This window comes from Peromyscus maniculatus, chromosome 11, assembly GCF_049852395.1.
Source record: "Peromyscus maniculatus bairdii isolate BWxNUB_F1_BW_parent chromosome 11, HU_Pman_BW_mat_3.1, whole genome shotgun sequence".
Taxonomy (NCBI): domain Eukaryota; kingdom Metazoa; phylum Chordata; class Mammalia; order Rodentia; family Cricetidae; genus Peromyscus; species Peromyscus maniculatus.
Genome location: NC_134862.1, coordinates 101068291 through 101088769, shown reverse-complemented (window position 1 = coordinate 101088769; position 20479 = coordinate 101068291). Strand labels below are relative to the sequence as shown.

The 20479-nt window shown below is 41.7% G+C and overlaps 1 protein-coding gene across 5 annotated transcripts in view; it reads left to right on the top strand.

The window, feature by feature from the left end:
* Nucleotides 1-20479, top strand: part of Rcor3 (REST corepressor 3) — a 41481-nt gene that overhangs the window by 786 nt on the left and 20216 nt on the right. For 3 of the 5 annotated variants that reach the window (XM_076548228.1, XM_076548229.1, XM_076548231.1), the window contains exons 3-8: nucleotides 7770-7847; nucleotides 10478-10530; nucleotides 12081-12242; nucleotides 13985-14109; nucleotides 14760-14838; nucleotides 19403-19621. In XM_076548228.1, coding sequence (XP_076404343.1) covers nucleotides 7770-7847; nucleotides 10478-10530; nucleotides 12081-12242; nucleotides 13985-14109; nucleotides 14760-14838; nucleotides 19403-19621 — 716 coding nt within the window. Of the gene's footprint in view, nucleotides 1-7769; nucleotides 7848-8088; nucleotides 8407-10477; nucleotides 10531-12080; nucleotides 12243-13984; nucleotides 14110-14759; nucleotides 14839-19402; nucleotides 19622-20479 lie in introns of those variants that run through there. The other 2 variants (XM_006988146.4, XM_042258871.2) reach the window with 2 other exon arrangements.

The window sequence follows — 20479 nt, the reverse complement described above, 5'->3', positions numbered from 1 at the left end:
CGGGCCGGGCAGGGCAGGGCAGGAGGGCAGGGCATCGCGGGGCATCGCGGGCTGGGAAGCAGAAAGGCTCGCTGGGCTGTGACACAGGGCGTGGGGGTGGATGTGTGCATGGCAAGGTGAACATGGTTCCCTCCCGCGGCACTTGCACGCTGCTGGCATCTCACCGAGGTCGCGGGTCCAAGGCCCGGGGCGCGGGGGCTGCAGAGCCGAGGGCTGCAGAAGAGGGCGTACGGGGTGTGTGCATGAACCTACCCCAGGTCAGATGCCACACCGACCCACCCGGGGAACCAGGGGCTCAGCCGCGCTCCGGAGGCCCATGCTCCGCAGCCCCGGGCTGCTGTCATCCGCCCCGGCCAAGGGCGAGCCCTGCGACCCCCCGGGCACGCGGGATCCTTGCTTTTCTTTCCTTCGCGGCGGTGTGGACCTGGGCGGGGAAACGCCCGCGCCCGACACCGCCCCTCTGCTCTCCCTCCCCCAGCGCCGACCCGGCCCGGGGGAGCCAGACCGCAGGATAGCGGCCGCGGCTGCCAAGGAGACATTTTCTCCGGAGCAGCCAGGTTCCAGCGCCCTCCGCCAGCGCAGCTTGCGGGCTCCCTCTCTACTTTTCTCCAAACAGGCTCCCCGGCGGTCACGGGATGTGAGGCTGCTCGGGGATTGGGCGAGAGTTCCGCATATGGAGGCGCCCTTGCCGGAGCCTCTGGGCCTGGAGTGCTCGGCTGCTCTAACCCAGCCAGACTCGCCGCCCCGCCGGCTCTGCCCCGCCTGGACCGCCCTCTCACTTTTCCTGCAGTCAGTTTTTGTCCAGAGAGCATTCTAGCAGCGTTGCGAGAGTCAGTCGTTTGAGTTGTAGTTAGCCATGCACAGACAGGGCTTACTTGTAATTTCACAGGGAAAACAGTCGTGTCTGTCTAGTTGTAAGGGAATTCTAGAGAGCTTAGGTCCTTCTCCCCATTAGGACAATGCAATATGTGATATTCACCAGCTAGGCAACAGCCCCTCTCGGGAGGGAGAAGGATGAAGTAACGAGTTAAAAGCATGACTAGGAAGCTTCCTTCAGCTGGGGATTGACTTCAGAGTGCTCACCAGATTTGGGTTAGCTTCAAAGGGACACAGCTGTTGGAATGTTTTGTTGGAAGACTATCGGTGCCCTCAGTGGTGGGCTTCTAATAGTATTATATATTTTTGTGAAAATTTATTCTTTTTGTTGGCATAGCTAGCTAGTGAGTGGGTCCCTTCACATTATGAAGATGCTTCGGGGCTTAGATGTTGGAAAGAACACACCTTAGGCTAAGCACAGACCGAATTTAATTCTCAACTCTTGTTTTTGTTCTCTGAGCAAGTCACTGGCCTTCTCTGGGCTTCAGTTTTCCTAGCTGTAAAAAGCGATTGCATGGAGTTCTTGCCAGGATTAAATGACTAGGCATATGGCAGTTACTCAGTGAAGATTAGATTTCATAATTAGGAAGAACGGTTTGGAGCTTTTACTTTTTTTTTTTTTTTTAATATTGGTGAAGTCATTTCCAGATGGCACTAAGCAGCTGAATTATGTCATAAACACACCTATCTTTCTGTCCAGTTAGGTCGATTTCAGTCAATGTGTGTTTCCCTGGTTGTGTGCTGTGATGAGGGGCTTGCTTGTGTGTATGTTAGCACCAAAGAATTTGTCGTTTTAAATGTAAATCGTGCAACAGATTTCAAACTGGGAAGAATAGTTCATCTGTTTAGGTGGTTTTACATGCCACTATTTGGATTTACTAACTGATCATTTGCTTGTTCCACCTACATAGAGCATTTGTGAAAGGTGACAAAATGTTTCTAGATTAGAATGTCCGATGTATTTACTCTGACTTGTAATTGGCATTCCTAATAGAATAAGGATACACCTCATATTACTTAAATTCACTTATCTTCTGCTTAACAGTGCAGTCCACGGATGCAGTTAAAAGCACGTACTTTGTGTGAATCACTAAGATGCTTTTCTCAAAGATGCCTCTCACTGCTGTTTTGCTCTAAGTGCCGTACTATTTTGCAAAGGTTTTATTTCGTGTTTGCTTAGTATAATTAGATGAAAATTTAAGCATTTCTGTGGAAAAGATAATAGAAGAAAAAATTATTAGTTAATGATAGAAATTGAGAAATAGTAAGCTCTCCTTTTCTCCTTCATTACCCCCTTTTGTTTGCTTGTTTTTTGTTTTTTCAAGACAGGGTCTTTCTACATAGCCCTGGCTGTCCTGGAACTCAGGGTTAGAGCCAGGGGCCTCGAACTCAGAGATCCACCTGCCTCTGCCTCTCCAGTACTGGGATTAAAGGTGTGCATCCCACTCCTTCCCCCACAAACCACTATTTCTATGGAAATTATTCACTATAGCCACAGATATAAGTCCCTTGGAAGAAAAATTCCTTAGGTGCTGGGACTGTTCTGATGCGAATGTAGGAAAGTGAGTGTGTTAGAAGAGATGATAATGGTGGTGTAGAAATCGCACCGTAGATATAGAGATGAATTACTGTTAGGTGTCAGAAACCTGGACAAAGCCGGAGCTGCCAGGTAGAGTGGAGGTTTGGTTGGAGTTCCCGAAGCTGGGCCATTAGGGACAGTTTACCTTAAGTGGTCATGCTGATGTCTTCATGATTTACTAACTAGACTCCTGATTGTTATCTTCCGGTTGTAAATCAGTTTATGGGTTGGGGCAGTTTACCTTAAGTGGTCATGCTGATGTCTTCATGATTTACTAACTAGACTCCTGATTGTTATCTTCCAGTTGTAAATCAATCGTTAACTAGTTCTGAAGGTTATCAGTTGTAAATCAGTTGTTTTACTAGTTCTTATATGCTGTGCTGCCCCTGGGGAGTAGCTTTGCCTGGTGACCATATGCCTTATAGTCTGGGGGGTACAGTTAGTTATCTGAGATGAACTACCCGACTTCTCCAGGCTTGTTTTCTTGTTCATAAAAGGGAGATTGTTAAGTACATCACCAGAGTAAGTGAAAATATGTATGAAGCAGTAATATGCTGACCCATAAAAGAAGTTTGAAGAGACAAAGAGTGACATATTTTAAAGTTGACATCTCATATTTGTTGCCGAGTTAAATAACTGATGAAGTATGTAATCTTTGGTGTATTAAAATATTAGTACTTTGAAACAATTATACTCTTTACTTTTAAATTCATCTATTTATAAACATTAATGTGATAGTATCCATTTTATAAAATACATGGATTTTTTTTGTCTTTGAAGTCATTTTTGTGCATCTTCCCCACAGAATCTCCCATAATATATTTGCATACTTAAAAGCGTATTACTGGGGACTGGAGAGATAGCTCAGTCGATAAGAGCTGTGCTGGCAAGGAGACTTGAATCTGAATCGCCAGCATCTACATAAAAGCCAGAACTAACTGCACATGCCTGTAACTCCAGCCTCGGGAACTGGAGACAGGCAGATAGATCCAGGGAGCGCCCTGGCCAGCCAGTCTAACCATAATGGCAAGCTTGAGTTCAGTGAGAGATTCTGTCTCTTGGCGATGAGGCAGAAGGGGGTAGAGGAAGAAAGACATAGATATCCTGTTGATGTCTTCCTCTGGCTTTCACAGGGGCTCAGGTACACTGAGACAGACACACAAGTGCTTGATTGATTGCCTGTCCAACTTTCCATAGCATACATCCTAGTGAACATAAAGTTCCGAGTGTTAAGTCTCTTCTGGCTCAAATTAGTGCATAATCAATTAAAACTGCAGTGTTGTGGTTTCCTCAGTAAAGGAGAGCTTTAATGAGAAGCTTGGAACCCTGGGAGTTTTACATTTTTAGGAAATGTTCTCTCTGTAAGATAAGAAACATGTTTGTTTAACGTGAGAGGACATTTACTGCTAGAATGTCAGCTCGATACAGTCCTCTTTGCATACAGGGTCACAGGTTTCCTGGGTTGCACTGAGTGGGGCTGTGAAAGTTCATGACACTCCTCAGATTGCTTCAGAGTGTAAACTTAGGTGCTCTTTATCTGGGTTTGACCATTTAGTGTCTTTCAAACTACAGTTGGTGATAGGAGGCAAAACCTCAGATATGGGGAGACCACAGTGTAGCTTAGATTTCAGGTGAGTTTTCAGGCAGATTATGTTGAGAAAGAACAGGAAACTTACAAGTCTGAAAGTTGAATTCCTTAAAACTTGTGGTGCTGTTGAGATAGTGCAGTAGACAAAGTGTGTACCCCACAAAGCGTGAGGACCTCAGCTCAGGTTCTTGGCACCACAGAAAGGCCAGGGATGGTGGTGCATACCAACTTCTGGGAAGGTGAAACAATTCTTGGAACTCATTGACTAGCCAGCCCGGCTGGAGCAGTGAGTTCTAAGTTTAGTGAGAAATCTTATCTAAAAATAAAAAAAATTTAAAAAAAAAAGTGTAGTCAGGTGTGGTAGTGAATGCCTTTGGTTCTAGCAGAGGCAGGGGATTGCTGGTGAGTTTGAGGTCAACCTGGTCTACAGAGTGGTAGTGAGTTCTGGAACACCTAGGCCTACATAGACAGACCCTGTCTTAGGAAACATAAAAATACAGGAGCCTGACAGAAGACACTCTCTGTTGACCTCTGACCACTACATGATTTGTGTATACACGCACACAGACACATGCATGTGCACACACATACCACAAAATTTATTCATGTTTCTATGTCATGAGGAAAGTCTTTAATCCCCCCCATTTGAAGATATACACCCAGAATATAATATAGAACCTCGTTTATAAACAGTTTTTAAGTGTTGAGAGTATCTTAGTGTCACGATATAAATTCTCAGCTTAGTATATTTGTTCACCAAAGTCCTTTAATTTCTCAAAGACAGTCTTGGAAAGTTAGATTGTTGTTTTTGCATTTTGCACTTGGCTAGAAATCCTACCTTATTCCTTATACTTTGTATCTTAGTAGTAGTTGATTGTCCCATATGTGTACATTACCAAACTTACCAATTTTATTTTTGAGCAGCTCTGAAGGTAGATACTTATACTCTGGGTTTTTGTTTTGTTTTGTTTTTTGAGACAGGGTTTTTCTGTGAAGTTTTGGTTCCTGTCGTGGATCTCACTCTGTAGCCCAGGCTGGCCTGGAACTCACAGAGATCCGCCTGGCTCTGCCTCCTGAGTGCTGGGATTAAAGGTGTGCGCCACTGCCACCCAACTATTTCCTGTTATTATAGATGAGGGAAACTGAGGCACGAGAAGATATCTCCAAGGTGGCACACTTGCTGTGACTGGGAGTCTGAAGTCTGTAATCTATACTCTTTCCTGTAAAGGTCTTTATTTCTTGGGCCTAGTTGACAGGTGGTATATAATTGAAAAAGTTGGGGTCCATAACTGGGGAAAGAACACTGAAATGCCAACTTGGGCATTCTTGGTTGTCAGGCCACTTACATAAACACCTTTATCATCCCACATTAGAAGAACAGTTAGTGTCCTCAAGGAGGATACTGGTTTCTGTCATATTAGACCCTTAATTGCAATATGGAAAATTTGGGGGAGAATCGTAACTGGTATTTTTTTATTTTTTCGAGACAGGGTTTCTCTATGTAGCTTTGCGCCTTTCCTGGATCTCACTCTGTAGACCAGGCTGGCCTCGAACTCACAAAGATCCGCCTGGCTCTGCCTCCCGAGTGCTGGGATTAAAGGCGTGCACCACCACCACCACCCAGCATAACTGGTATTTTAAGTGGAGAAAAAACAATATTCGTTTAAGAGGAGCTATTTAATGAGACACATCACTTTCTGTAATTCAAGAATGAGTTCCATGGGCTGGAGCGAAGGCTCAGTGGAGATGGATGCTGGCCACCAAGCATGGGTTCTGTCTCTGCCACACATGGTCCATGGCATGAATACAGTCATAGTACACATGCTAATGTGAAAAAATGTTTTTAAAGAAGGGGTTCAAGAAAATACATTTATTTATCATGGAGTGCTATTAAGACTTGAGACTTAATAGAAGCTTTTATTTGCTGTGTCATGTTCTATTAGGAAAGATTTTTTAATGGTCTTATTGTCACAATTTCACACAATGTGTAAAAAGAATCTGTTCCGTGGTAAAGAATTGAAGTTAGGCTATTCACTGGAAACATTTGATTTTCTAAGGTAAAGGCTTGGATGGCATTTGTTTCCTTTCCATTGAGTTACTTGACTTTTGCATTTATAAGCTTTTGTTGTTTGGTTTTTTGTTTTGTTTTGTTTTGTTTTGTTTTGTTTTAACCTGTCAGGCCCATGACTCAGAATTAAAACTCTTAATGCTGAAAGTGTTTTGGTTTTGGTGTATTTGGTTTTCTTTTTAACCTTATTGTTTGGCCTTTTGTTCGCTTGCTTGGTTGGTTGGAAGATTTTCACTTACGGAAGCCTACTTCAAACTCCAGGTCTTCCCACCTAGTCCTCCACCCCTTGTGTCTCACACCGTGCTGGCACTGGAGTGGATTTGTTTTGAGATAACCCAAGCTGGCCTGGAACTCCCAATCCTCTGCATCTGCCTCTCAAACAGTGGGATTACAGATAGGCACCAGTTTTTAAAGAATGGCTCCGAAGTTTGTTTTCATTGACTAGGCATCTTAATAAGCTTCTGACGCAGATTTTTTGTGAAGATTTTAAGTTCCTCTTTTTGTCACTTTTTTCTTAAAGACACAACATCATAGAAAGGTTTTGCTTTTAACTGTATTTGTGTAGTTGAGCTTTTTCTAATACTTAGATAACCCGTTCACCATCCTTAATTTTTCAGCTCATAGGTTTAAAATTATATTTTATTAGTATGATTTTTTCAACTAAAAATTCTTAACATTTAGTAGTAGTGTATGATAATTCTCCAAAAGTGAAGTAAATAACATGACTGATAACTAACTTCTCTGTGTAGAAAGTATAATAAGGAATGTCTCTATTCCAAATACCTTATAATAATCACAATTTAACCTCAGAATTCTATTATTACTTTATGTGGTTAATTTGAAATTCTGACTGTTAGTGGTAAATAGATATCTGCCTTATGAAAAGCTGTGATCTTAAACATGGCAGCAGTGCTTAGTGTGTTCATAGATTTAACTAACCTAGGGACTGGGTAGAAGCCAGAAGAAAGACTCCTGTTTAATTAAAAGTCTCTACAGGCGTGAAGTAGCCCTGGTTAGCTGTGTAGGTTCCATTCATCCGATTAATTTCAACCTACAGTGATAAGACTTGATGTTTTGGACTTTATAGATTATACCATGAGAAATAATACATAGGAAAGGACAGTGTACTTCTAGACTTACCCAGATCATGTGAAGAAGGAATTGTGTTAACTTTCATGCCTTTGACTTGGAGCACATGTCTTTATAAATATGAAGTGTAATAAAATTAAGTTTGAAAAGGTAAGCTGGCAGACTTGGGAATAAGATAAAATACAAGCCATAACGGAAGCGCTAGTGTTTTAAGTCAGAGCAGCGGTGGCCGTCTAGACACAAGCAGAGCACTGTTGAGGCAGGTGTTCTGGGGGAAGGGCCAGTTTGGAGTGAATATCCCTACTTCGCATACAGAAGCCAGATGAGTTAGCCACCTCTCTCAGGTGACCAGAGGTGTGGTTGCTCCAGGAAGTCTTCACAGTGGGAGCAGAGCTGTACAACAACTTCCTTCCTCTAAAACTAGGTGATTTCCTGTCCCGTGTAAGTCTTTCCTTTCTGTCTTTGTCCTTCATTGCAGGTATGATTCTAAAACAAATAAAATTTTGCTTGTGTTTACTTGGAATATAAGTAAAAAACTATCATATTCAAAATAATTAATTTTTCCTCAGGTGCTACCAAGTACACAGATAAAGACAATGGAGGGATGCTTGTGTGGTCGCCTTACCACAGTGTCCCAGATGCCAAATGTAAGTTTTCTTCTGAGATTGAGTGTTAAGATGCGTAGGGAAGCAGCCTGTTCAAAATATAATTTGCCTTTGTTTTTTTAGTCTTTTAGGTTCTCTTAAGAACTGAATTGCCTTTGTTTTCTTTTCTTTTTTCTTTTTTTTTTTTAATGGAAACCTCCATGATATTAGAATGCTTTTCCTTTTGACAGATAGTAAATTTGATCATTTCAGTTTGTGTCAGGCCCATGAAGAATGCAAAAACCTAGGCTCTGATGGCTTTGCTGCTTAAATCCTCAAGCAGGGGAGGGAGTTACTATGTAGACCACTGCCCAGGCTTTCCTGTCCATGGAGCAGTAAAGACATGCCTTCAGACTTCAGAGAGCCCACTCATTACCATTTTAAAGAGGGAAGGTGAGAACTGACTTCAGCAGCCATCAGGTCATCTTGTGCTCTCCATTTCTGGACTGAGACCTTCTGGATCCTTGACCACGCACTTCTTGAATCATGTGTGGCTTTAGACTTCAGTGTGATGTAGCGGACCTGAATCCTTTGCGGCACATCAGATATAGGAAACATACAGGTAACAACACTAAGATCCCCACCCCTCCATTCAGCTATCAAATTTATGAAATAACAACAGCAGCTACACTAAGCAGCCATTCTAGCAGACATAAAATACGCTTGTCTTTAAAAGTATTTCCTAGCATCATTTGAACATATGTCTCGTTGTGATTTATTTAGTCTTGAGAGAAATGGCCATGTCCTATCTATCCTGTGCATAGAGTCTAATCATGCTAATCGATGCAATTAAGAGCAAAAAAAAAATGGAAAGTGAGTATGTGTCTGCATACTTAGTAATCCCCCTAACTTAAAAGCTTTAGAATACTAGGTCAAGCTTCGCCCAGTGTTAAACTAGGGATCCTGTACCCTGGAGGCTTTCAATAAAAAATGTGTATAGAGAAAGTAGTTTGCTCATTATCACATGCAGAGGTTTTCATTCATAAAACGGGCATCAGGGTGTCATGGATTTCGCTATTTGGTACGATAGTGCATTTGTAACAAAGTGAAAAACGAAATTCAGGAAGGTGACATGACCATTAGGGTGGTGGCCATAGGGATGTCCAGAGCAAGTCTATGGCAGTGATCAACCCTGGGTATATTGTGTGATAGAATCTCTTAAAAAGTATTGGTGTCTGACTAGCCCACATCTTCGGAGGCAAAGCCTGAACAAACTTTTAAAGCTCTGTCATGGTTCTAATGCCCAGCCAGGCCTGAGACCACTTCTGGACAAGTGACATAACTTGCTATAGAAAGGACTGTAAAATGCTTTTGTTATATTTATCCAGCATCTATCTAGGTCTGTAGTGTACTTAAGTTAATTCTAAGCAAAATATAATACTTGGATTTTCTGTATCAGATTATACTTGGGGGAGGGTATAATATGGAATCCATTTAAAAATAACTATTCTAGCATATTTATAATAGCATATTAATATATTAAATTGTAATGTTCAATAATAATAGCAGATCCTTAGAAGTACTTAGGAAGTACCAAGTACTCCTGAGCATCTTCTGAGTGTTAACTCATTCAATCTTGAGAGACTGTATTGTTTTATCCTGAATTTAGAGCAGGAAACTAAGATACAAACGTTCAAATTACCCCACAAAGTTAAAAGTACTAGAAATGAATAGAAAAGCAAGTTCAGGTAGACAGTAGCTATTGCAGGGTCAGAATTCTTAAGATTTCTGCCTCTTAGAAACATGTTTAAAGAACTAATTACATAGCCGGGCGGTGGTGGCGCACGCCTTTAATCCCAGCACTCGGGAGGCAGAGCCAGGCGGATCTCTGTGAGTTCGAGGCCAGCCTGGGCTACCAAGTGAGTTCCAGGAAAGGCGCAAAGCTACACAGAGAAACCCTGTCTCAAAAAACCAAAAAAAAAAAAAAACAAAAACTAATTACATGTACATATGTGTAAAAAATAATTTTAAAAGGGTAAAGGAGTGACCATGGACACCACATAAAAGAGAATCTTGAACGTAACAGATTCCTTGATAATGAGGCCTTGAGATAGCAAGCACATCACTAGTAAAATTGCTCATCTGAATTATTCCATCCACTGAATTACATGTGGCAGATGAGTGAAAACAGAATCCCCGAGCGCTTGGAAAGAAGCAGAAAAGCCAGGAGGAGCGTTTAAGGATATCTGTGCACATCGGCACACCGTTCTGTGTAGCTTGTAAAATTAACTGTCAATGAGTCGTCCTCATCTATAAATATGAGAAAGGGTCTTACACAGCCAAGTATCTCAAGGAGTATCTTAGGATTTTACAGTGTAATTAGGTTCCATTGTCTACTTTCACACGGGTGATTGTCACATACAAAAATAATTATAGTAATGTCACTTAATTTAGTAATAATTATATCATATATAGCCATAGGGTTATCAGGTTAAATGAAATTTTAAGCCAGGTGAGGGGCCACTGATTCTGTGTGTAAGTCTCCTTTAGTAACATTTCATGGATGCTAGCTTTGGCTTTTTTTTTTTTTTTTTTACTCAGAATAATAAATTATTTTGCCATGTTTAAAAAAAAAACTAGATCTGAGAAATTGAAGTTTATGAAAGTAATGACGTAGCATTGTTCCATTACAGTGGATGAATACATCGCCATTGCAAAAGAGAGGCATGGTTACAATGTGGAACAGGTACGTAGAGAAGTGTGTGTGTATGTTTATGTGTGCACATGTGCGTGTTGGAGCGTGCACCCATGTGTAAGCCTGTGGAGGCCAGAGGTCAGCGTCAGGCTGCCTTCTTGATCACATCCACTTTTTCGACCAGGTCTCGTTACATTCCTCAAGTTGGCAGTCACGCTGCCTTAGCTGGGACTGCAGGTGTATGGCCCCAGCCCCTGCTTTGAAGTAGAGACCCACGCTTGGCCAGAACCATCCATGGGCTTGTTTTTAGAGAGAAAGGTCAAGTCTGTGTGAGTGGATTGCTGGGCGCTCACATCACAGTGCTACACTAAAAATAAAGTTTTTTGAAATTGACATGCATACCTATAGAGCTAAACATAAATTGACCTTTTGAAGCTTTTGTGAAGCTTTTGGTGGACTATTTTATGGTTTTAGTTTTTTTGTTTGTTTGCTTGTTTGGAGAGTGGTTTTTGTTTGATTTTGAGACAGTGTTTTGCTGTATAACCTTGACTGGCCTGGAATTTGCAGTGATCCTCCTGCCTCTGACTCCCCAGTGCTGAGATTATAGCCATGCCTATTGCCCATCTTGTTTGGATTACCTTTGTTTGTTTGTTTGTTTGTTTGTTTGAGGCGGGGTCTCAATGTATTCCCGGCTGTCCTAGAGCTCAGTATATAGACCAGCCTGGCCTCAAACTCAGAGTTCTCCTGTCTCTGACCCCCCAGTGTTGAGATTAGGGGCCTGCCTTCTTTGTTAATCTTTGAGAAAGTTAATCTTCCAAAATATGAGTATATATATTGGTTTATTTTCATGTTTATGTTACAATTCCATTATTAAAATATAGAAACTTACTTTTAAACTCAACACTAAAATTCTGTCTCTTTTTTAACAGAGTGAAAGCTTATTCATTAAATAATACTTAATACCTTAGAGTAAAAGTAGAGCCTTGCTACTAAAATAGAGGGAAGAATAATGCATTTTTAGAAATGACTTGCCAGTGAAGTCATTGAAGTTATTTAGATAACTTCTAATAATTGTATGTATATATTATGGTAACAGCAAAATAAATATACAACTATTTTATTAAATATGTGATAAAATAATTAAACTGGAGTAGTTGCAGTGAAAGTACCCTTAATCTTAGAACTGTTTAATGTACAACATAATTATAAAAGGTTAAAGCTTGATATCCATCTGCTAACTGAATATTTCTGGTTCCTGTGTTAAAATTGATAATTTTATTCAGTTAATGATCGCAGTCACTTACTGGATAGCTTTCTTTTAGACTATTTTCCCCACATGTTGACAAATGACATATTGATAAAACGTGAGCAAAAGTCTTGTAGTGAGCTTTAGAGTCATTCCACACATATGACACATAGAAACACTTGTTCTGAGGCCCCAACTTAAAATAAATAAACAGGTTGTTACCCTGTTAGAGGCCCAAACTAAATTTATCTTAAGTTGAAATCCTAGGCTCAAAATTTTAATCTGATTTATGTGTAACTCTTAAGAGTGGTGGAAGTAAGTCCTTTAAAATAAAGGGGATGGTTTCTCTTCCAAGGCACTTGGCATGTTGTTCTGGCACAAACATAACATTGAGAAGTCCCTTGCGGATCTCCCGAATTTCACTCCCTTTCCGGATGAGTGGACAGTGGAAGACAAAGTCCTATTTGAACAAGCCTTTAGTTTTCACGGGAAGAGCTTCCACAGGATTCAACAAATGGTATGGTGATTTTGGTCTTGAATTATCATTATGGTAATTATCTTTTGATACTATTGAACACTGCCCACCTATTAAATATAAAATGTTTCTATTTTAATATTAAAAGGTATTTGAAATAGGTATATTTGCATACAATATCCCCTGCAATCATCCGTGCATAGCAGGTGTGTGCTTTTTCATTAGTAAATTGGTTTTTATCTGGTCTCAAGTGAGTAATCGCTACTAAGTTTGGTGGTTGTTTTTTATGGGGAAATAATAATTTAACTTTATTTTTTAATGTTTCAATTTTTAACTTTAGGATTTTCTTTCATTTTGTATGTGAAAATCCATATTTTTAATCTAATTTTTGAGAGATTGCGTGAGCACTGTAACTACATCACTTCTCCTCTAGACTCTTCCCATGTTCCCCACCTCCCTTTCAAGTTTATGACCACTTTAATCACTGTTGTTACATACATGTGTGTATATATTCCCACATATATGTACATACAACCCACTGAAACCATTTAGTGTTACTCATATGTCTGTGTGTCCAGGGCTGACCACTTGGAATTAGACAGACTAATTAAAAGGCGGTACCTGGACAATACTGAAATAACACAGAAATTTAAAGACTGGCATAATTCCAACATGGAAGTCCATTTAAGTCTGTGTGTTATGTCAGCATTGTCTGGGAACTCTTGGGGGTTGTTGGTGCTATTTTGACTTTCGTTTTTTTCAAGGGAAAATATCTATATTGCTAATGGTATGGTCTGTGTTGCTAGCTCTTAAATTTTTAGTGTTGCATCAAAATAATGTACATCTGAGCAGTTGGCACTTTGTACATTTTAAGCAATGTTTCTGCACCTGCATGACTTCTGTAATTGAAGGGAACATTTTGGTAGGTAGTTCACATCCTACTTGCCAGTGTAATAGACCTGGACTTATGATCGTCAGCCACTGTAATAGTCAAGGGCTGTTCAGTGGTTAAGATCTGTCTGCATTATTTACTAAGATCCAGATTTAAAACTAAAGTGATTTTAAAGTTCATTGTGAAGTACTGAGTAGCTCTTCTTTGCTACATGAAAGAGGTCAGACTCCAAAGGCCACACTGTATGAGTCTATGGTATGAAACTTGATTTCAGTCATATACCAAAGCTCTGAAGGAGAGAAAAGACAGTTGAGTAACCCTAAGGAAACAAATGATGTAAGGAAGCAAATGCTGAATGCCAGCATGGCTGTGCTGGGGACCTTGGGGGACGTTCTCATTAAGTTAGTTTGTGACACACACCCCCAACCCACACCCCCAGAAAAGACAGTAACATTGGCTCAGCAGTGTAATGGACACTGGTGTAATGGAGTTAGTTCTGTGATGATCACAGTGCTTTTTAGTTCTTGTCATTCATGACTCACAAGCTTATTCCTTAAATCTCCCCTGCTGCTCAGAAGTCTTTTTGGTTTTTTTCAAGACAGGGTTTCTCTGTGTAATAATAACCTTGGCTGTCCTGGAACTCGCTCAGTAGACCAGGTTGGCCTTGAACTCACAGAGATCCACCTGTCTCTGCCTACTGAGTGCTGGGATTAAAGATGTGCACCAACACCGCCCAGCCACTCAGAAGTCTAGGTTCTTATCATTCATAACGGTACCCATGACATAGTTTTTACTTATGCCTTGATTATCAAAGAATATGATATTGATATTCATTTGTTGATCAGAATTTGTGAATTAAGCTTTCCAATAATAACGGGGATTTTTTTTTAAGCTTCCAGATAAGACAATTGCAAGTCTTGTAAAGTATTATTATTCTTGGAAAAAAACTCGTTCAAGGACAAGTTTGATGGATCGCCAGGCCCGTAAACTAGCCAATAGACACAATCAGGGTGACAGGTAGGTTGAATGCTTCCCTTGTTGGGGACTTGTCACTGGGTTGTGTATTTTTCGTGAGACGGAAAGCTGCTACAGAACTGTTTGTCCTGAGGAAGAGCCACGTGGCCAGCACCGTCTGTGCTACGAGGAAGAGTCACATGGTCAGGAGTCGTGATTGTCAACTTCTCTACTCTGCAGCTTTTTTAGTGTTGACCGTTCAGTGTGAATTAGAGACGTCCTGTAGATGTAACTCAGTGGTAGAGCACTGGCATTTGTGAGGCCTGGGTTCATCCCCAGTCCTCCACACACAGATATATGTTAAAGAGTATGTTCTTTGCAAGAGGGCCTTTGTACGGTTACTGAAGTGACATTCCTGACTAGTTAAGGTCCCCATTACTATGACTGCATTTTGTCTGTTTACACCAAGTACACAGAGCGGAAGTTACTAGCATTACATCAAACTGCATATGTTCTCTCCCCAAGTGGTACTTGTAAATTTCTTCCCCACTGAATCTCTTACTTTTTAGCTAACAGTGTTGCTTAAATGGTTCTGTAAGCCCCAAAGGATGAATGTTGCTTAGAAATCTGGGTTATAGCTGTTCTTCCCAGTGACAGTTGTTAGGAATGTGTAGTAAAGTTACTAGACGATCCACTAATCTTGTTTCTTTCAGTGATGATGATGTGGAAGAAACACATCCAATGGACGGGAATGACAGTGACTATGACCCAAAAAAAGAAGCCAAGAAAGAGGTGATGATCCTTAGAAGTCCTTGTTCTTGTTACAGTAGCCTACTCATAAAGATGGACCTAACACTTTACATTAAGGATTTAGGAGTCCTTGTTCTTGTTACAGTAGCCTACTCATGAAGATTGACCTAATGCTCTACATTAAGGATTTAGGAGTCCTTGTTCTTGTTACAGTAGCCTACTCATAAAGATGGACCTAACACTTTACATTAAAGATTTAGGAGTCCTTGTTCTTGTTACAGTAGCCTACTCATAAAGATGGACCTAACACTTTACATTAAGGGGGTAAAGAGGCCTAGAGCCAGGTGTGGTGGCGCACGCCTTTAATCCCAGCACTTGGGAGGCAAAGGCAGGCAGATCTCTGTGCGTTTGGGGCCAGCGTAATCTACTTAGAGAGTTCCAGGCCATCGAGGACTACACAATGAGACCCTGTCTCAAAAATAAGATGAAAAGGGGGTTGGAGAGATGACTTGGTGGTTAAGAGCACTTATTGCCCTTTCAGGACTGGAATCTGGTTCTCAGCGCTCAGGTCTGTCCTGTAACTCCAGCTTCAGGAGATCCACCACCTCTGCCTCAGTGTGCATACACACAAACACACTCCTCCAGGAGATCTGCCACCTCTGGCCTCAGTGTGCATACACATAAACACACTCCTCCAGGAGATCCGCCACCTCTGCCTCAGTGTGCATACACATAAACACACTCCTCCAGGAGATCCACCACCTCTGGCCTCAGTGTGCATACACATAAACACACTCCTCCAGGAGATCCACCACCTCTGGCCTCAGTGTGCATACACATAAACACACTCCTCCAGGAGATCCGCCACCTCTGCCTCAGTGTGCATACACACAAACACACTTACATACAAATAATTAAAAATAAACCTTGGGGAAAATGAAGAAAGACTTTTCTATAATGGTTTCGAAAGTGGCTTTCAAGTTTGGGAACTATTGTAATTTTTAGAACCTCTACTAGCTGTGAAGTAGAAGTGTTGGGATATCTCCCTTAGTCACAGATGGAACGGCCCTGTCGCAATTCTTAGTCCATAATCCATTAAAAAAAATTAAACTCACCTTTACATGGTAAAATTTGTTAGGTAAAATTTCAGGGTTTCTGGTTTTGTTACCCACTTTTTCTCAGAACTGTTTTTTCCATGTTATAGCAAATTAGAAAGTAGTAGCAGGTATATGGAGAGCAGTGAACACTGAACGCTGGCTCAGTGAGAGGTGAAGAACCCATAGGACAGTGCTCAGCTGCCTCAGTGTGCTGATGATAAGGAGACTTACAGTCATTAAGAAAAGGCTAAATTGATACACATGCCGTTGGATGAGGTAAGGAATCCCGATTTGTAAAGTGTTCCAAGTGTTGACAGGTGAAGGCTGGTGAGGTGAGGCAGCTTTGGAGTCAGCGGTGAGCACTGGAGTGAAGGTGGCCGCCCTGTTTCCTCACAGCAGTCACTGTCAGAAGATTCTGTTAGTCCTTCCCTTCCCTTGAGTTTCTCCATGGACATTTTAAAATCCTAAATGACCTCAGCTTGATGCTTGCTAACTTCCCTAACTCTTAGATTTTAATAATTTCCAAACGCCAGCTAATTTCAGCTCCCTCAGTTTCTTCATCACTCCTGTCCACTCTACTTTTGCTTCCTTGAACCGTAGACAGATTTAATCACGTGTGTGTATGTGTGGCTGTGTGTGAATATGTGCATTGTGAGTACAGGTACTTGTGGAAGCCGAAAGAGGGTGTTGGAGCTGGACCTGGAGTTTCAGGCGGTTGTGAGCCACCTATTGTTGGTGCTGGAAACAGAGCAGGGTGTGCTTTTAACCACTGAGCGTCTCTTCAGCCCCAGGATTCACTTTTGAAATCGAGTTCTTCCTGTATTTTTTTAACTCCCCCTTACACTTTGCTTACTGTAGCCTTAGAACCAAAGTGCTTATTCAGGTGTGTGTGTGTGTGTGTGTGTGTGTGTGTGTGTGTGTGTGTGTGTGTATGTGTGTGTGTGTGTCTGTCTGTCTGTCTGTCTGTCTGTCTGTCTGTGTAGCCTTCTTAAAACCAAAGTGCTTATTCAGGTGTGTGTGTGTGTGTGTGTGTGTGTGTGTGTGTGTGTCTGTCTGTCTGTCTGTCTGTGAAGCCTTCTTAGAACCAAAGTGCTTATTCAGGTGTGTATGTGTGTGTCTGTCTGTCTGTGTAGCCTTATTAGAACCAAAGTGCTTATTCAGGCGTGTGTGTGTGTGTGTGTGTGTGTGTGTGTGTCTGTCTGTCTGTCTGTCTGTCTGTCTGTCTGTGTAGCCTTCTTAAAACCAAAGTGCTTATTCAGGTGTGTGTATGTGTGTGTGTGTAGCCTTCTTAGAACCAAAGTGCTTATTCAGGGGTGTGTGTGTGTGTGTGTGTGTGTGTGTCTGTCTGTCTGTCTGTCTGTCTGTGTAGCCTTCTTAGAACCAAAGTGCTTATTCAGGTGTGTATGTGTGTGTCTGTCTGTCTGTGTAGCCTTCTTAGAACCAAAGTGCTTATTCAGGCGCGCGCGTGTGTGTGTGTGTGTGTGTGTGTGTGTGTGTGTGTGTGTGTGTGTGTGTGTCTGTCTGTCTGTCTCAAGTGCACTCATCCATACTTCCAGGTGTGGAGGCCATAGTTTCCATCTTCCTTCCTTTCTTCCTCCTCCCCCCTTTTTCTTCCTCTCTTCTTCTTTTATAGGCAAGGTCTCTCACTGAGCTTGCTGTTCTAACTAGACAAGCTGGCCAATGGGCTGCCAGGATTCCTGTCTCTCTGCACCCCAGTGCTAGGGTTATGGGCATATGCTGCTGTGCCAAGCTTTCATGTGGGAACTGGGGTTCCCAACCCGTGCCCTCGAGGACAGCAGACTGTCCTTGCCGAGCCCACTCCCCAAGCCTGTCTTTGCCTTTCTGGCCTCTTTGCTTTGTGGCCTGTTTTAGAGAAGTATATATTCCGTTATTTTACTGTCCTCTATTCCTGTATTTCTATTCTTGTGTCCTCAGGAGATTCTGTCTTCTATATTTAGGTCAGATTCTAGAGCTGGTATTCCCAGTGACTTTCCAATCAGCAGACACTTGGACTCCAAACCCTGCTGTTTGTGATTTGTGTAAAAACCCACAGTTTTAGTCACATCTTGGTTTTGTTTGTTTGTTTGTTTTTAACTTATTCAAACTTAAATTTGGCATTTTTTTAACATATATATTTATTGATTATCTGGGTCACTATTCTTTATTGATTCAGTCTTTTCTTTGTTTTTTTCATGAGGAATATCCTTTAGAAGTTCATACACATCTCTAAGACCTGAGATTAGACTATGTTCTTCCAAACAACTTCTGCATTTGCTTCTAACTGTGTGTAGGCATTGCTATCCTAAGCCTCTAAAATGTTTTATTTGGGACTTCTCAGGCTACAAAGATCATGTAAGTTTAGGGCCTAAACCTGTCTGAGGCAGGACTCTGGTTGGGGATTCTCAGGGGAGACTTTTCAAGGTTTCTTTTCTTAAGCCAAGACTGGCACAGGCCCGACTGCTTCTACCCTCTCCTGTGGCAGAGCAAGTGGGGGTATTTCCCGCTTTGCACATTGATAGGTGCACTTTCTAGCATTCTGCCTTGTCTTCTGTGCCCTGCATGCCCCCCACTGAAGCCTGGAGCTCCCTCTGAATGCTTCCCTCATGTTCCAGGCCACTGAGGAATGGCCTTACTTCACGGCCAGCTTGGAAAACCTTTGATCCAAAAATTTTAGGAGGCATCTCTCAGAACATCAGATTTGCCTTAATTGCTTTGAGTTTCAAGCAGTAAGGTGAATTACCCTTGACTACACAGTTCTCTGGATTCAACTCCACTTCCTAAAGAACGAAGTTCCTCAATGTATCAGTAAGATATGTGTCAGGTCTTAATGGATTCCTCTCAGAAGCACAGAGGGACAGTGGTGTTTCCAGTTTAGGACATTAAGTATTAATGCTACTTAATGGTTCAGTGTCATCATTACTGGAACAACTTTTTTAACTCTTCTGAGGTGTGACATGATACCTGATACTTGGGTTTGGAGTTTTATTATCTACAAGCCACATACACACATTTGACTGTGTCCATATCATCAGAGTCAAGGTCATCTTGTGTCCGTTCTGACCTCCAGAGCCATACATTGGTCTGAAACTCCAAGTAAAATAAAAACTTTCTCTTTTTACCGGCTTCCTAATATGCACATGTAATTCCTAAATTGTCTTTTTGTATTGTTCTTTTTGTAGATCTTTATATGCAAAATTTGTAGTTTGGAGCAAGGTTGTTGCTCTGTTCTTCATTGCATAAGCAAATGGGAAGGATTTACAGTGTAATTTATTTTTTCTGTGTAGTCCTCAGGATGTAGAAACTAAAACATTTTATTGAATTAATCAAAAATATATTTTGTCCTGGTGTCACCTACACCCCAGTGTGTTTGTGTTATCTGGACTTGTAAATAATAAAATTTGTTGGGAGTATTTTGCAGTGCAGAAGATTTTGCTATTTGTAGTAGACTGTTTACTCTGTGTACATTTATGAAAACCAAAGGCCTCACTCTTCTGCCTGTGTTCCCCTAGGGTAACACTGAACAGCCTATCCAAACCAGCAAGGTCGGCCTCGGGAGGAGAGAGTACCAGAGCTTACAGCATCGCCATCACTCACAGCGAGCCAAGTGCCGCCCACCCAAGGGCATGTATCTAACCCAGGAGGACGTGGTGGCTGTTTCCTGTAGTCCCAATGCAGCCAACACCATCCTGAGGCAACTGGACATGGAGCTGATCTCTCTAAAGCGTCAGGTATCTTATAAAAGTGGTGTCTTTTATGACTTTGTTCATCTGCTTTTGTTTAGATCGAACGCTGTAGTTTGCAGGTGTTCTTTTCTAGAAGTTACGTTTTTTGGTTTTTGGGGGGTGGTATTTGTTTTGGGATGCAGACTTGACCCCGAAGCCTCAACTATGGTACTGTACTACTGAGCTTGGTATAGCTTAGGAAATTTGGATGCAAATCCCAGCATAGCTACCTATCAGCATTGATTCTAACAAATTCCGTAGCTCCCAGGCCTTCAATTTTGCTGTAAAATAGGGAACAATACCCATCCTGTCTTTCAAGTTGTTGAAAGCTGTCTGCACTGATATGTGTGGGTTGTTTGGTACACTGTGGCTCCTCGGGGAGGCATCACTGCTGCTGTCCTCACTGGGTGTTCTTGTAGTAACAGTGTTTTTAAAACGTCCACATGGCTTTTTAAAGATAAGACCCTAGTATGTAAACTTTGAGGATTACCCATAAGACCTTATAAAAATCAACTGATCATTTCTGCTATTAGTAAGGAAGAGTGTTACCATAATGAAGTGGCCACAATTATGAACAACCTCAGTCAGCTCATCTAACCAGACTACAGCTTGTCTTCCCTTAGGGGCTTTTTAACCTTCCTTCGGCTTCCATGGCCTCTGAAAGCAAGTCAGCATACGGGGTTGGAAACAAGGTCACACACGATGAGAATTCAGAGCAGTGTCCGACACGTGACCTGTCCACTGGCTTTTAGGCATCTGGCCTTTCTTATCTTCTTAGCCTGTTTCTTGTTTGGTTTTGTATCAAAGACTCCTGTCTTCCAAACCATAGCACTTCTCCATGGGTGTCTTCTGTGTCAGTGGTCC